General features: G+C 46.5%; 1 protein-coding gene across 1 annotated transcript; it reads right to left on the reverse strand.

The window, feature by feature from the left end:
* Window positions 1–1,061: 1,061 nt before the first annotated feature.
* washc5 (WASH complex subunit 5) lies at window positions 1,062–12,533 on the reverse strand. The gene is made up of 29 exons (XM_023815382.2): window positions 12,408–12,533; window positions 11,289–11,598; window positions 11,036–11,181; window positions 9,584–9,668; window positions 9,381–9,481; window positions 8,973–9,165; window positions 8,628–8,780; window positions 8,301–8,414; window positions 7,835–8,006; window positions 7,305–7,432; window positions 7,087–7,216; window positions 6,739–6,851; window positions 6,243–6,409; window positions 6,058–6,133; window positions 5,215–5,325; window positions 4,845–4,985; window positions 4,675–4,755; window positions 4,335–4,436; window positions 3,986–4,165; window positions 3,703–3,827; window positions 3,346–3,508; window positions 3,010–3,112; window positions 2,835–2,914; window positions 2,649–2,752; window positions 2,401–2,530; window positions 2,074–2,170; window positions 1,837–1,990; window positions 1,482–1,569; window positions 1,062–1,358 (listed from the first exon to the last, which is right to left on the reverse strand). Exons 2-29 carry the CDS (start codon window positions 11,472–11,474, stop codon window positions 1,302–1,304), a joined length of 3,480 nt encoding a protein of 1,159 aa, XP_023671150.1. The 5' UTR covers window positions 11,475–11,598; window positions 12,408–12,533; the 3' UTR covers window positions 1,062–1,301.
* Between the last annotated feature and the right edge of the window lie 2,341 nt (window positions 12,534–14,874).

The raw sequence follows: 14,874 nt of genomic DNA on the forward strand, positions 1-14,874 counted from the left end.
GTAATGGTGAGAATTATGTTGCATGGGAATCAAACACACTGCCAGTTTGAACAAAACATTTTATAAGCATTACATGATTGCAGAGGTGATCCATAGTGATGTATTTGTTTTTAGGTGCATGAAGTTGAATGAGTCATGTGATGCAGGGATTCCCAAGTGCTCTTCAGCTGACATGCAAGTCACATGGTCTTCCTGGTGGAAGCAGGATGTTAGCTAAGACAGCTCACTGCATACAAGCCTTGTTACTACCACAGTCCTCCTGTTTATTGAACAAATAGAAACAAATCCTCTAGATGAGGGACTTAATTTGTGTAAGGATCACAAATGGTAATGCAGCAACGTGCGTAGGACAGGGAAGGTTAAATACAAACTGGTCTTTATTCTGCGTTACAATGAGGCTGTTTCAAATATCAGATGGGAACTGCAGAAAATGCAGTGTTTACCCTGAGTGGATTTAGTGCCTCGTAGCACTGCTCCCCCTAGTGGTGCGTGTGGAGTATGCATGCTCTACCCCGACACCTGGACATTCTTCCGCAGGCTACCCATAGTGTGCGACTTGTGTGCATGTGTGCGCCAAGATGTAGCCGCCTCTTCTGCTCTATGCTCCCTCAAGTACCCCCACCCCAATGCTGTAGCCACGTGGAAGACGGATGGATTCAGCTAATATTCACCAGGTCTGTGAACGTAACACATTTTGAAAATCAATAGTGTGATGGGCAAGAGAGTAACATTCTGTGTCATAGAATATCCGATCCTGTTAATAACAATTCCAACGTTAAGACAAAGTACAGATCCCTGTGGATTCAGAGGCAAGTCGAAACCCTGGAGCCAATTGCGGAGAACCTTCCTTGGATGGCCTTGTGTTTGCAATTCAGGACTCAGTAACACCGGGAACTGTGTTAGAACTTAACAGCTGGACAGCCGTATGAATTATGGATTCTGTCCATTACTATGCATTATTCCCTGCTGATGTTTAGCTGATTATACTAGAAAGATTATTTTTCTGAATTTCTACAGGAATATGTAAGTCAAGCTGGTAGAATATACAAAATATGCAGACATATGTACACGGCTTTTATTAGCAAAATGGCTGGCATTTGAGGCTCTGACTGCATACAAAGACAAATCAAGCTAACCGCAGCTGGACACAAAAACTATCAATGTAAAAATGTTACATTATAAAAATCTAACGCTGAATGATTTCATTAGTGCTTTCGGATTAATCGACAGTATGAGAAGGAAAACGTCAGTTCTGTTAAACAGAGACACTTCTGCGGTCCACTTGGGATCGGCCGCTGCCGTCACAGGACCGTCCTGAACTCATCGAAGATGAAACTGGGCACGTGGGCCTCTACCACCTGAATGGGAAGAGAGCGGCCAGTTTCAGAGACTGTGGCTTCAGTTACAGGGCCTGCTGAAACTGCAGACCGTGCTTTAAAGTGAAATTAGACAGACTCTCATGAAAGGAGACTGCTCCTTACCTTACGGGGAAGTTTTGTGTAATGCACATAATCTTCAAGGAATACCAGTGCTCCCACCACATCTGAAGGCATTTCTGGTATCCGCTGACTGGTGATTTAAAAAAAAAAAAAAAAAACAGCTGATCAATAGGAGACCTCTGACCCACAGTGGTCACAAGATTATCGAACACATTTTTATGCATAATAGAACAAGATATTTAAAACTCATAGAATAAAAACAAAAAACAAAACCACTCGTGTAGATCATATGTAATAATCTGCCCTTTAAAAAAAAAGTATTTTTTTTTTTACGCATCAGATTGTTTGTGACCAGAGCTGATGTGACAGCTGAGTACAGTGACCAGCTTGGTGATACCTGGTGCACTGCTCCATGATGGAGCGGATAAACTGGCCGATTAAAGCCAGGAACTGCTCAGTGTAGCGGGAGTGGAACTGCTTGAGTAGAGTGAGCAGACCCAGAACCAGAGGCGGCCAGTCCACCGGATCGGCGGCTCTGCGGCACGTCATTCCTGACGGGACAAGCGTATGCCAGAATTAGCAGCCGGCATTTAAAAAAAAAAAAAAAAAAGGAGAGTCCAACAGTGCCCCCTACCTTGATTCTTGCTGTACTGCAGTTTTGGCAGCTGGGCGACGAGAAAGAGAAAGTTCACGATGGGGAAGTATGGTAACCGTTTGGTGGTGATGTAGATCTGCAGATGAAGAGAGGAGAATGCAGCATGTTTGGTCAAGAGTATATACATGATCTAAGATTCACCGTTTAAGCTCCTGCGGGTTTGTGTGCCAATAGCTAAGATTAGCTAGCTTGGTACACAGGTTTTAACACTTGTATGACCGATACAGGTTGCACTTTAACATAGTGTGAGTACTGAGCACCTCCTGCCAAATTTGTGCAACGTCATCTCCGAGCAGACCAGAGGACCTTGTTGAGTGGGTTGTGGATTCCTGCTGCTTCCAGGTAGGCTGTGATCTCATACAGGAGAGTGTTGTCCTCTTTCGGGTAGGGCAAGCTCGGGTCCTGGTAATGGGCTTCGATATCAGCCAGCAGAGACCTACCCAAAACAAAAAGTACCCCGCTCAAGTTGGAAATGACGGCCAGCACAACCACCCAGCCCTGCCGTCGTACATCCCGGCAGCGCGGGAACTAAGGAAAACGCAATTCGGACCAACTTGTTCAGGTTCTCCAGAGCGGCAGCCAGATGCTTGGAGTCAAACTTGCAGGAGTAGTTTAGCCCATTAGCGATCTGCTGCCTGAGGATCTGCATCTGTCCGACCTGGGACAAACGCAAAGGACGTAGGACACGTCAGTGTTACGAGGCAGCGGCCCGAAGACACACGTGAAAATGGACTGCATACCTTCAGGATTGCATCCAGATATGCCACCCAGATCTTCTGTGTTTTGGTCACCGCGCTTGAGTAGACTTTTGAGGCGTTTGCTGAAAGAGGACACAGACACACACGAATATGACATGTAGAATGAAGGAACACAGTGTGTGTGTATGGGGAGGTTAGCTGCCATATTGGGACTTACCCACGATGCCTTTCACTGGATTGACGACACTCAGCATTCCCTTGAAGACATCGACTACAGCTCTGTCCCGGAGGATGGTCTTCTGTAACATGGTCAGGAAGTTCTGCAGAAGAGAATCTCACACCATCAGATAGACCTACTGAAAACTTACTGAAATATTCTCTAAAAATCACAGATAGCTTGATCTGATGTGCAGAAATACAGACACAAAAAAAATTTCAACAAGAATTTGTTCGGAAGCTGCTGAATTATGGAAATTAAGCGAAATTTGAATGTGATGCTGCAGCAGCTTTAGGAATTAAAATTCTGCAAGAGAACTAATCCACAGCCGGTGACCTGCAGTTCCTTGACGATCATGAAGCAGAGAAGTCGGTCGAGGCCATTGAGGCCGAAGGTCCCCAGGGTGTCCTGGATTTCAGAGAAGAGCCGGTTGTTTGTCACCTCCTGGTGGGTCCTCATGTCATACCAGGTGTTCATCTGGTTGATGTAGCAGGTGACTCTGAAATGGCCAGTTTCGCAAAGTAAATGACTTCACAATTCGGGAGGCAGAACCACACATCAGATGGGCATTATCTTCTCAAGAACGAACAAGGCGGCAAAGCATTCCACTTAAAACTTAGGGGAAACCTCTGTATTTCATAAAGTAAATTATACATCCATTCATCCAAGCGGTAACGATGGACGGGATCATACTTGGGATCGGTGATCCTGAGAATTTCCCTACACAGACGTCCAATAAAAGTGGCTGACTCATCCACAGGGGGGTACTTGGGAATAGGGATGTGAGTTGACTGGTACACACTCTGCCAGTCCTGGATCTGGAAACAATGACAGTAGTGTCTAGGATATGCATGGAAAATAGGCAGGGATGTAGAACTTAAATGAATAAAAAAAAACTAGACAATGAATGAGTTCAACAGCTGCAGAAACCACGGTAACAGATGTGATGCGGCACATTTAAGAAACCTATGCGCACCTTGGTCCTGAGGAAGCTGTTGCACTCCTGCTCCACGTTGTAGTTGATGATGCGGGATACCTCCTCCTGCCAGATCTTCAGGCCGTAGATGCTGACGTAGTCCTGGATGTACTCAAAGGAGCGGAAGAAGCCGTCCATGGTGGCTGTCATCTCCTTCAGTTTGGGCATCAGCTCACTGGTCTGGGTGGGTAACGGGGGCATTGGCACACATCAGCGTGGGAGGGACACGGAAAACAAATGACCAATTATAGCTCTGTGGCTGCATTTTCAGCCAATGATATTCAGTTCCCATAATGGCACAGCGAATCAGTCAATAGCCTACTTCCTGGTCTACAACCTGATCTCTCACCTTTGCCTTTGGGTTGAAGATGAGACCTTTGTGCAGTGCAAAGGCAACTCTCCTGACCAGCTCCTTCCGGACGCCATCTTCCAGCAGCTGCTTGGGATCCACCTGCAGGCAGGAAAGGCAGCTGAACCAGAAAACACTGCAGAGACTCTATGAGGAGGTTTTATATGACCTATTCCCAGTGGAAACCGGTCATGTTCAAAGAGACCGATGTTGTCAATCCCGAGATGTGCTGCTTTGGACGAAACATGCTGCAGAGCAACATGATTCATCTCTGCACATCTGTGTCTGGACGATACTTCGAAAGGAAAGAGTGAAATACGCGAATGAACTTTCCGCCCACCTTAATGATGCCGACCAGGGTGGTCTTCATCATGAGGATTCCTTCGGTGAAGATGGAAATGGCGTGGGTCAGTTTGGCCACCTGTCGGACGAGGAGGAGAGGCGTGACACGTCGCTGAGGACACCCAGACGGCACCCCAGGCCCAGCACCTCCCAGAACCCCCGGCCCACCTCGTAGCGAGGCCCGAGCTGGGCATAATCTTTCAGCTTGTCCTTGTCCAGGCGTGTGGGGACCTCCATGATGTCATGGATCTGCAGCTTAATGATTCTGGCCAGAGACGTGAACATGCTCTCTGGAATGATCTGTAGCACCTACCATGCCACAAGGGGGGGGGGGGGGTAAAAGACCGCAGAAACCACAGATTCAGAAGGCAGTATCATCATAAATGAGCAAGCAAGCGAAACATTCAACATAACATAGAAAAAACACCTCAGTTTTATTTTCACACAGTATTGCGCCTTTATGGTTTGTCTGAAGAGGGTGGGGCTTAAACCCAACCCCCCCCCCATACAAGAGGCACCGTGACACGTTACGGCGTACCTTCCTGACATAGGCCACCAGCTCCCCCGAGTAGAACTGCGAGACGCTGAGCAGGTCTGGGCTGTTGGCCTGGTTGATGCGCAGCAAGGGCAGGTCCAGGGCAGAGGCGAGCTGCGCAGAGAGGACAGCAGCTGAGTGCAGAGCCGCTGCGCATGTTAGCCATGCCTCTGCACCCTGTGCTGAGTGAGGGATGCGCAGACAGCATGTGGCAGCGCACGGAGACTCTAAAGCAGGGCTGCGCCATATCACATAATCACCACCGCTTTAGATAACGGCTGAAACGTTTGTCCGGACGCTGGCTTTTTGGTAACTATACGGACACTCTCAGTAGTACACCTAAAATATTAATGACGCCATAAGTATATTGTGATGGCCATAAGTTAGTAATCTGTATAAATTCTGCAAATCCTTATGTTTATTAAATTCGGTTAGCGGAGCACGCTACAGGGTTCTGGAAGCGATAAGCACTGAACTGGCGATGACGAAAGGGACAGATCAACAGCTGCAACAAAAGAGCGAGATATTGTGGATAAACAAGGTAAAAAATATGTTGGTGGTGTGGCGGTACTTTTTGGAGTTTAAAGTCCGACACGTTAATTAAAAAAGGATACGCCACATTTAATATGCTTAATACGCTTCTAATTAGTATCTTAGGTATACTATTAATCTGCTTACACCAGGGTGTAAGTAAATGTCTGTATGGTACCAAATTAGCAGCAGCCCAGACAAATGTTTCGTCATCTAAAGTCCTGGTCATTACTGTGATCGTGATGTGATAACATGCAGCTCTACTATATACTGGTACAGAATGGAACACAAACACAGCACAAAGTTGCAGGTTACCTTCAGGAATGTCGCTCGGAGCTTTGTCACCATCGAGGGATTCGCTCTGATGCTCTCCTGCATGATGGACGTGAAGCTGAAGACAAAAGGGGTGAAAAAAGAATGATGGATTCACGGCGTCCACCAGCCGCGCCGGCGGCGGCTTAACGCCGCAGGAACGACCCCGTGACCCCGCACGCCTTTACCTGTCGATCAGCTGCCAGGCGTAGGAGAGGTCGCCCACGATCTGCATGGTGATCAGGACCTCCTCCTTGATGTTGATGGTGCGGATCATCTGGTGCAGGAACTTGCGGGTGTCTGCCAAGAACTGGCATACCTGCAGGTTGGATTCCAGTTGGTGGAATTCTTGTACCTGGAAAGAAATTTGAACATGAAAAAGGAGCTTTTCCCTACATTGAACACACATGGAGTGTTTCCCAACCCGGTCCTCGGTCCACAGACGGTCCACATTGTTACCCTCCCCCGGCTCCTTGAGGACCGGACTGGGAAATGCTGCACTAATATATACTTTTCTCTAATAAAATATTTTAAACACAACATTAAACACATAACTAACAAGGGTGTTGGCCCTTGAGCAAGGTCCTTAACCCCAGAGAAATGCTCCAAGGCCGTGTACTTGCTAAAATCCCAAATAAAGGGTCATTTTATTGCATAGCATGAACGAGGAGGTGGCTACAGTACCTCCACTAGGGCCTGGATTAGCTGGACGGTCTTCCTCCCCGCAGCTGTGGAGTCCTCATAGTTCAGGGACTCGATCTGCTTGGAGATCTCCCTGAACCAGGCCTGGAGGTTCTCTGCAAGCACAGAGGTAAGACTACCAAACAATTCCCAGAAGCGGCGTCCAGGAGGTGGGGTTACACTCTTTGTTGCTTTGAACACAAAGGCTGCATTTCAGTGATTCCTCACTTGTGCTAGCAGCTCGACCTATTGAGGCAGAGATGTGTTTTCCCACATAAACCTTAAGCGCTTAGCAGAACGTCTCCCCTGGGCCTGGAAAAAGGTCTGGACACATCCCATCAAAGTCCTCACCATTCTTCTCCACCCGGGTGAGGGGCTTAACTCCTGAGAAAACCTCGGCCAGCTCGGTCATTCTCTCCGAACCCTCCTTCTTGTAGCTCTCCCATTTGACCTGCTTCTCAGCGAGCATCTGTTTGAACATCTAGAGGAAGCAGGGCAGGCCGTGTTTAGGAGCGGAACAGAAAACACGCGGCAGAGGCCTCCACGCGGCTGGGGGAGGACACACCGACCTCCTTCAGGATAAACTCGAACTGGGCCGTGTCCAGCAGCAACTGGAAGAGGATCTTGGAGTTGTACTTGGAGTCGTTGATCACCTGGTCTTTGATTTGCCGCAGTCTCTTGTTGTTTGGGTCATAAGCTGGGCGACAGAACACAAACACGTTGGGCAGGAAGTCAGAAAACACCCTACAGCCGACATTCTGCTGGATATAATGTTTCATACTGACAGTGTCCTGACCGATAACAACCAAATATGCTTGGGATTCTGCCCTAGACCAGAACTCCAGCCAGAACCAGGAGTAAAGCAAAGCTATATGCAGCTGTGGTGGAAGAGTCTGGAAAGCAGAGGGCTCATCTCCATGGGAACAGGGCAAAAGGTATCGGGAACTCATGTCAGCTTCTGGCGATGGATGAAAAACGAAGACTGGTTCCAGGAAGGCCGGGGGGGGGGGTGGATGTTAAAATGATTAACGGTATCTGAGGGGAGATGGTTGGCCGGGGTTTGGGGTCTGACGGGGTGGGGTGGGGTCCCGGCACCCACCTGACTCGGCCGTGTGCAGCATCAGCCAGCGAATGGCCACATTGCAGTCGCGCAGGCAGTTCAGCAGCTTGGGGATGTTGTCCAGGACGATCTCCTCGCGCAGGAAGCCCTCCTTCAACAGCTGCTGCACCTGCGGCCGCAGGCTGTCCAGACTAGTAGCATAGCGGCTGGCCTGCGTCGGCAATGGGGGGGGGGGGCACAGGAACGCTCTGTCAGTCTGTGACCCACCGCCCTGAAGCCTCGAATTTAACGATCCGTTCAAACTGCAGTGCTGCACCCCCGGAGAGCGAGAAAGCCTGAGGCACAGTCTTCAGAATGGAAAACACATTTCTGGACGATGATCAAACGCATCCCAGAATGCTGGAGAAGGCAGGTGGTGCACTGTGCACTCCCTGAGCCCTGCACCCCAACGCCTAACCCCCAACCCGGGTCAACATGTGTTCACAGCCCCTCCCCCGGCACATACCTGCTCCCGTACGTTAGCTGTGTCCAGGGTGTAGTTCAAGGCAGTCTTGGCTGCTTTGTATGGCTCCCAGGCCTCCACCAAGTTCACAGTAATGCCCATGTAGATGCTGATGACCTGAAGATGGACACCAGATGTCAATAGAGCGCCCCCCCCCCCTTTTGCAAAGTGCCAAAACTTTACTCATTTACACCACACACTGTTTAAACACGCCTATAGCAACAGCGCCCTCTCCTGGCCGCAAGTACCCTTGGTACATATATGCACTGCCTGCTGCATATACTCACACTCCTGTTCTACACGCAGCACATGGACCCCGCAGCCACTCACCCAGTTGTCGGGGAAGTACTTGTCCACGATCTCCCGCATCTTGGCCTGCTGCGTGTGCAAGATGGCGGGATAGAAGTAGAGGCAGACGTATAGCATGGCCGCCTGATTGGCCAGGGCAGTGCTGCGGTGCTCCGGCAGTGGGTAGGCAGACACCTGGGGGCGGGACATAAGCGATAACCAATCAGGTGTGGCACCGGCCAAACACCTACACCCCTGATCAAAAAAATGGTCCAAACCCAAATTATACAACAGTAAGCTTCGGATTATTTACTTTGCCCAGTAGTGTAGATCAACATCGCTGACAATTACAGCATGGCTTGGAAATGTTAGAAATATATGTATCACCTGGTTATAGATGTCATCAGAGCGCAAGCGGCCAATGACCATGCTGACAAACGTGGCGTTGACGGGGACCCTCTGGAAGTAGCTCTCGGGGTAGTTGGCTGGCCGCTTGGCTCCGGGCTGGCTGGAGTAGCCCGTGCTGCGCAGAAGCTTGCAGATGTCGTCCAGGTTGGAGTCCGCTGATGATCGAGCAGCACTGCCAATCAAGCCCGCAGAGCGTGTCCGTCAGCATGCCAACTCTGAGCGGAATTCAACTGCCAGTGTATCCCATACCAGGGAAAGCTGTGCTACTGCCAGAATAGCCTCGTCAACAAAGGAATAAATAGCTGCGATTCGGCACGACCCTACAGCCCCATACAAGTCCTCAGAACATCTGACAAATGCCCATCAAAGACATGGTGCAGGGCTGACCTGTATCTGTAATAGGACACCAGCATTCGCTCCCTCACTTCGCCTTCGATCTTCTGGTCGATGACCAGCAGCATGACTCCATACAAATACAGGGCTTCGCACTGCAGGAAATGGCAAGAGAGCATGTTGAAGGGCTCCACATCACTCTGATGTGGTGTGTGGGAGGAGCAGCAGGTAGAAATGGCCCGGCGGGCGAGTCTTACCAAGAGCTGCTTCCCATCCTCGTTCAGTAACACGGTCTCTAAGGTTTGCTGGATGTAAACACCTTCGTTGAGATCATCCAGGTACCTGTAATGAATGGTTCCACTGAAAGATTAAATCCAGACGGTGGCTTTCTATAAAGAATAAGTGCAATATGCTCCTCCCTTAGTTTTTGCATAATCATCCTTCAGTGTTTATATACAGTTCTGCAAAGATTACCCACTCTCCAGTCCTATGTAGGATTCTGACCTACATATGCCAATATTTACATCGCCATTTTGTCGGTCAAAACACGACAGATTGTTATAGTGATACACACGCGGTTGATGGTGATCTTCCTTCATCTGGTCTTTTAGATAACTTAGAAATCTCAAGTAAGACCAGATATCAACAGAAACTCAACAAAGCAGGTGTAAATGATCCATACTTAATTCTGAGTCCCCGATCCAAAGTATTATGACATTGGGTGATCTAGCTCACACCACATCTCGATACACGTGTGAGCTGTTTAAAGCTTTTAAAACTTTAGAAGCTTACAAGTATTTCCTGGCTGGTCATGTACATGGGACTGGTGTACGGGAAATACCCAGAAAAGATCGATTCCTAATCATATCGAAGGTGAGATTACTGCTACAATGTCTAATGACCAACAGACAGTACGTAAAACAATTTTGATATCAGCCGATATGGCAAAATATTTCATCGTAATAATTTTTTCTCCATATTAAGCAATTAATGAAAACGATCACAACATAATTCAGCTATTTTTTTCTTTACACCAATGCTCCATATTTGCTAAAAATGCCCTTGGAATAGATTCATAGCATGAAAAAGGCCACAAATTGAGTGGACTGCAAACTGAAAAATAATTTAAATAGACAAATCATACAAAAATAAACTTTTTTGTCCTAGGGCATAACACTAGAAAATTCCAACAGTACATTTTGTTGCTAGATTTTTTCTCTGACTGCCAGATGCTCATTCCAGGGAATGTATGGCTGGACGATATGCCCTAAAAATGATATCACGATATTTTCAGAAATTTTCACAATATCGATATTTGTCACAATATTTTCAAATTCGTATGTATAAAACACAAACATGATGAGTGGTTTTAAGTTTTTCTGATTACAATGACTAAATCGTTTTATTAACAGCTGTAGAGCGAGCTGGAAATCTCTGAAATATTAAACCAGGTTTATTACCCACCTAATTATTACATCCAACCCCCCAACATGTTTCAGGCATATTTAACAAAAATCTGCTTGAAAAACAAATACATTGCTGCTCCTTCTTGTGTGTTGCTAGGCATCACTTTTGGAAAGACAGCGAGTTGGTTTAACTGGCAATATGGATCTGCTACACCACACATGATCTGCTACATCAGCTTGAAAACTTCTGTTACACATAATCATACACCAAAAGGGATTTTGGGGTTTAAGAAGATCAATTACCGTATCAGATCCACAATGTACTTGTGGACGCTTTCGAATGCCAGGTAAAAACGTGACAGTATTTCGATGTTGTTCTCCCTGAATTCTTCATCTATGTCCTGAAGCTCAGCTTTAGCCTCTAGTTTGTTTTCATAATATTCTGGGCCCTTTGAGGAAAAAAAAGAAAAGTACAAGGCATGACCATTTAATGGGAGGATGACCACTTTTTTTAGAAGGTATGATACTGACTGAGGGAGAAGGCAGCAGGAGGCACCTTAAAATAGCTGAAGTCGCAGATGATGTCGCCGTACTTATGCTGGTCGCTCTTGTCTCTGAGGTGGAAAACGGCGGGGATGAACTCGGACAGACGAAGGAGCTCCGCTATGATGGCATTTCCCCGGGAAACGATCAGGAGGATCGCCTGTCCGCACGAGTTGTTCTCTGCGAGGAAGTCCACCATGGCTGCAAGCAGCACCGGGGTCCGGATGACCCTGCCGGTCACGAGCGCAGGGAGGGGCGCCTCACCGACTCAGACGATCGCCAAAGTGAGCTGTCAAGCACGTCATCCGTCGTGAGGTCCGTGCCTGATGGTACCAAAAAGGAAATCAGACATGGGTTCCATTTTTACCACAAAATGTATGCTGAATATTAATGTACTGTCATTTCCTACGATCATTAGGACAGGGAATTTCTGTGCTGCACAAGCCAGAAGTATGAAGTAAATCAGACCTGACACGCATGTTTAAGAGTAGTTATCTTTCTCTTAGAAAAGCCTTTACCCAAGGTGATTTGGATATCTTACAACTGTATGACTATTATTATTATTTTTAATTTCACACCCACTTATCCTCTAGGTATTCATGCACTGATCAGACAGGCTCTAACAAGAGAGAACATTTACCCCTGACTGTACATGACAAACCGTTACGTTCCCATTACTGGAGAAAGAAGGACATTTATATATACGCCATGACAGATAAGATTTATGAAACAAATGAAAAACAAATTCCGTTCTCAGGTATAACCAATTTAAACTATTAACTATTAAGTGTATTTTTAAGGGTTATGACCACGAAAATTGGTCAAAATTTAATTACTTCTTAGATTATTATGGTACAGAAAGCAATGGTAATCTTTATAAGTGTAGGAAAAACGCACTTATTCAAAGATATTTGTAAATTTACTCAAATAATACCCTGACAACTGCGTGCATTTGCAGGAAAATGAGCTCGCATCTTTATAACTGCAAGATCATACAAGCCATTTAAAACGCCAACTCTGACGCACAAGACATATAAAGACAGACAAAAAAGTGTGTCTGTCCAAACAGTCTTTAAACAGTATGAGAAACTGAATATAATCATTTGAGATAGCTAGCACACAACTGACATACCGACTTCCTCGCTTCCGGTCTCTGCTAATCACATGACAGAATCACATGACCAGAAAAATCACATGCTTCGAATCTAAACGAAACCACCCGAAACTGTCCGCTAGATGTCGCTGGGTGTCTTCCATCTATCCGCCAACTCTAAACCTGACCGGTGGGGTAATCCCAAGCGCGCTACAGTATTAACATGAGGTTCGCTCAAAAAAAAAAAAACATGCTTGTCAATTACAATCTAATATCTGAATGCATTTCAAAGATGTAACCGTATTTCGTATTTAAAGTCAAGCTACAGAAAAAATAGAACATTAAAGTTTGCGAGGACTTCACAAACGCCATTACGTCTTTCTCCGATTACCTTTCAGGCATTTCGAAAACTAGGCACTCCTTACAATAAAACATAGTCGGTTTGGCAGCCTACGCAAATATTGATTCACTGCTTAAAGCAAACAGTTCCTAGCTTGTCTTAATGACTCATAAGGAACACGCGTTTACAAAACAAAAGTGGGCTCCAGCTCAGAGACTTGGGGGAAAAGAAACGTGACCTGGAAATATGAAGGGCGCCATTATCTCTGCCATCATAACCAGATTTACCTCCGTACGTCCACTTTGCGCGCGGTCTCGAAGCAGCTTTAAAGTTACATTTTGTATTGTTTCTGGTCCTTATTGTTGTGTTTTTTTGGCAAATATTTTGTCCGACTAAGTCAGGCGTTGTCTAAAATCCTGTCAAGCGTCTTAAGTTGCACCGGAACGCATTGTTTTAATGCTTTGTAATGCAGAGAAGAAATGGATGCAGTGAACTTTCATAACCCTGTGTTACCCTGGGCTGTGTGTGTATCTCAGGACAGCAAAGTGGGATATGCCAAGACTGAATTTCGTTGTACTGGCTACCTGTCCAATAACAATAATGGCATTCCGTTCTAACAAAGGTTTCAGAGTCAATACGGCAATTTAACTTCCCGAAGTTCACGTACTGAGCACCATAGCTCAGCCAATGATGGGTATAGTGTGCAGCTGCAACCTTAGCAGTTGACATAAAAGGAGGTAGGAGAGTGTGTGAAAGGGAAGGTGAACGGAGGGCCACTGCTGACTTGTGTGCAGCCAAGCCTCCGAGGAGTGAATCCGGTACTGCTTGGCTGTGTGTGATCTTCTCTTTGTGTCGCTGCTCTTCTCTCCTTACTCCCTTTCTGTCATGTTTACCAGGAAACTGTAGGCTCCAACTAGAAGGGCTTCTTACGGCAAACACTCAGCTAGCTGTTCTGTGAACAGGAGCTCGAACCTGCCCTTTCCTTATTTCAACATACAAGTTTGTACACACACTTCCAACAAAATCTCACCTCATTTTTTTTCACGATGACTCACTGCTTCTGCTTCATATTATTTATACATGCTCACAAATACATTCATTTTAGGACATGCTGTGGCCTCGTACTGCCTGGATTTTGGGGGCTGGCGTCCCCCCCTCCCCAGCTATATGTGTGTGGAGTCTGTTCAACCCACGAACAGGCAGATATTTGCTCATAGTCTGAAAGCATTCAGTCTTCTAATTTGCAAATGGTGGGTAATTATGTGCTCTGTAATAGACTGGCATGTCCCTTTCCTCGAACTGGATAAGCGGCAATGGATTACGATTCATCCCTGTGCAGGTTGCTAATGACTCAAAGGTCTATCACAGGACTGATTCATGTTTACAGGCTGTGTTTGCACTCAGATCACAGAATGCAGGCTTCCTTGTCATCCCAGATATAAATAAATTGACAGTTGGCTGTGAAGCCTTGTGCTACAGGACCCCTATACTGTAGAACAGTCTGCCAGCTCATGTGCTGCTTGTGAAATCAGTCTCAGTCTTGACTGAAGACCTATGAATTCAGTTTAGCTGACCTGCACCGTAACACACAGCACACTGTAGCTGTGGCTGCTGGAGCTGCTGTTCATGCCCATTTGATCTACTGTGCTTCTTCATCAATGTAACTATTCTGACCACCATGGTCTCTGCCTTCCTTCCCACATGTCTGGATGGTGCCATAAGCTGGTTCAGTCCCATGGAAGTGTCACTGTGGGTGTGGCCTTCAACCTGCCGACACACGGATGGACTTTGGCTGTGACCGTGACCACGCTCCACACCCCGCTTTTAACAAGGTCCATTCTTTGTATTGATGTTACTATGCTTGGACGTTGGAGCCCCAGAATTTTTTTTTCTCTTCTTGGGAAAGTTTTGTTTCCTCTCCTTTGTTGTCATTTGACTTTCTTTCTTTCAGTCTTTGTCTCCTCTTTTTCCCTGTTTCGTGTATCATTCTGTGTAAGTGATGTAGTGATGTTTTACCACACGCCCATGTAAAGAGCCTTGGGGTGACTCGGTAAAAGGCGCTATATAAAAATTAATTGAATCGAATGACCATCTTTTCAAATCATTTACAATCATGTCAGAAACCTGAACAGCAGGCTTTTATTTATTTTATATTTTTATTTATAT

Source organism: Paramormyrops kingsleyae, chromosome 9 (assembly GCF_048594095.1).
Source record: "Paramormyrops kingsleyae isolate MSU_618 chromosome 9, PKINGS_0.4, whole genome shotgun sequence".
Classification (NCBI taxonomy): Eukaryota; Metazoa; Chordata; class Actinopteri; order Osteoglossiformes; family Mormyridae; genus Paramormyrops; species Paramormyrops kingsleyae.

Excerpts from the sequence above, each read along its gene's own strand:
- washc5 (XM_023815382.2), bottom strand. The coding sequence starts at position 11,474 with ATGGTGGACTTCCTCGCAGAGAACAACTCGTGCGGACAGGCGATCCTC. Across the intron at positions 9,669-11,035 it reads TACATTGTGGATCTGATACG|GTACCTGGATGATCTCAACG; the intron begins GTAATTGATCTT and ends CATTCATTACAG. Across the intron at positions 2,753-2,834 it reads ATCTGGATGCAATCCTGAAG|GTCGGACAGATGCAGATCCT; the intron begins GTATGCAGTCCA and ends CGTTTGTCCCAG.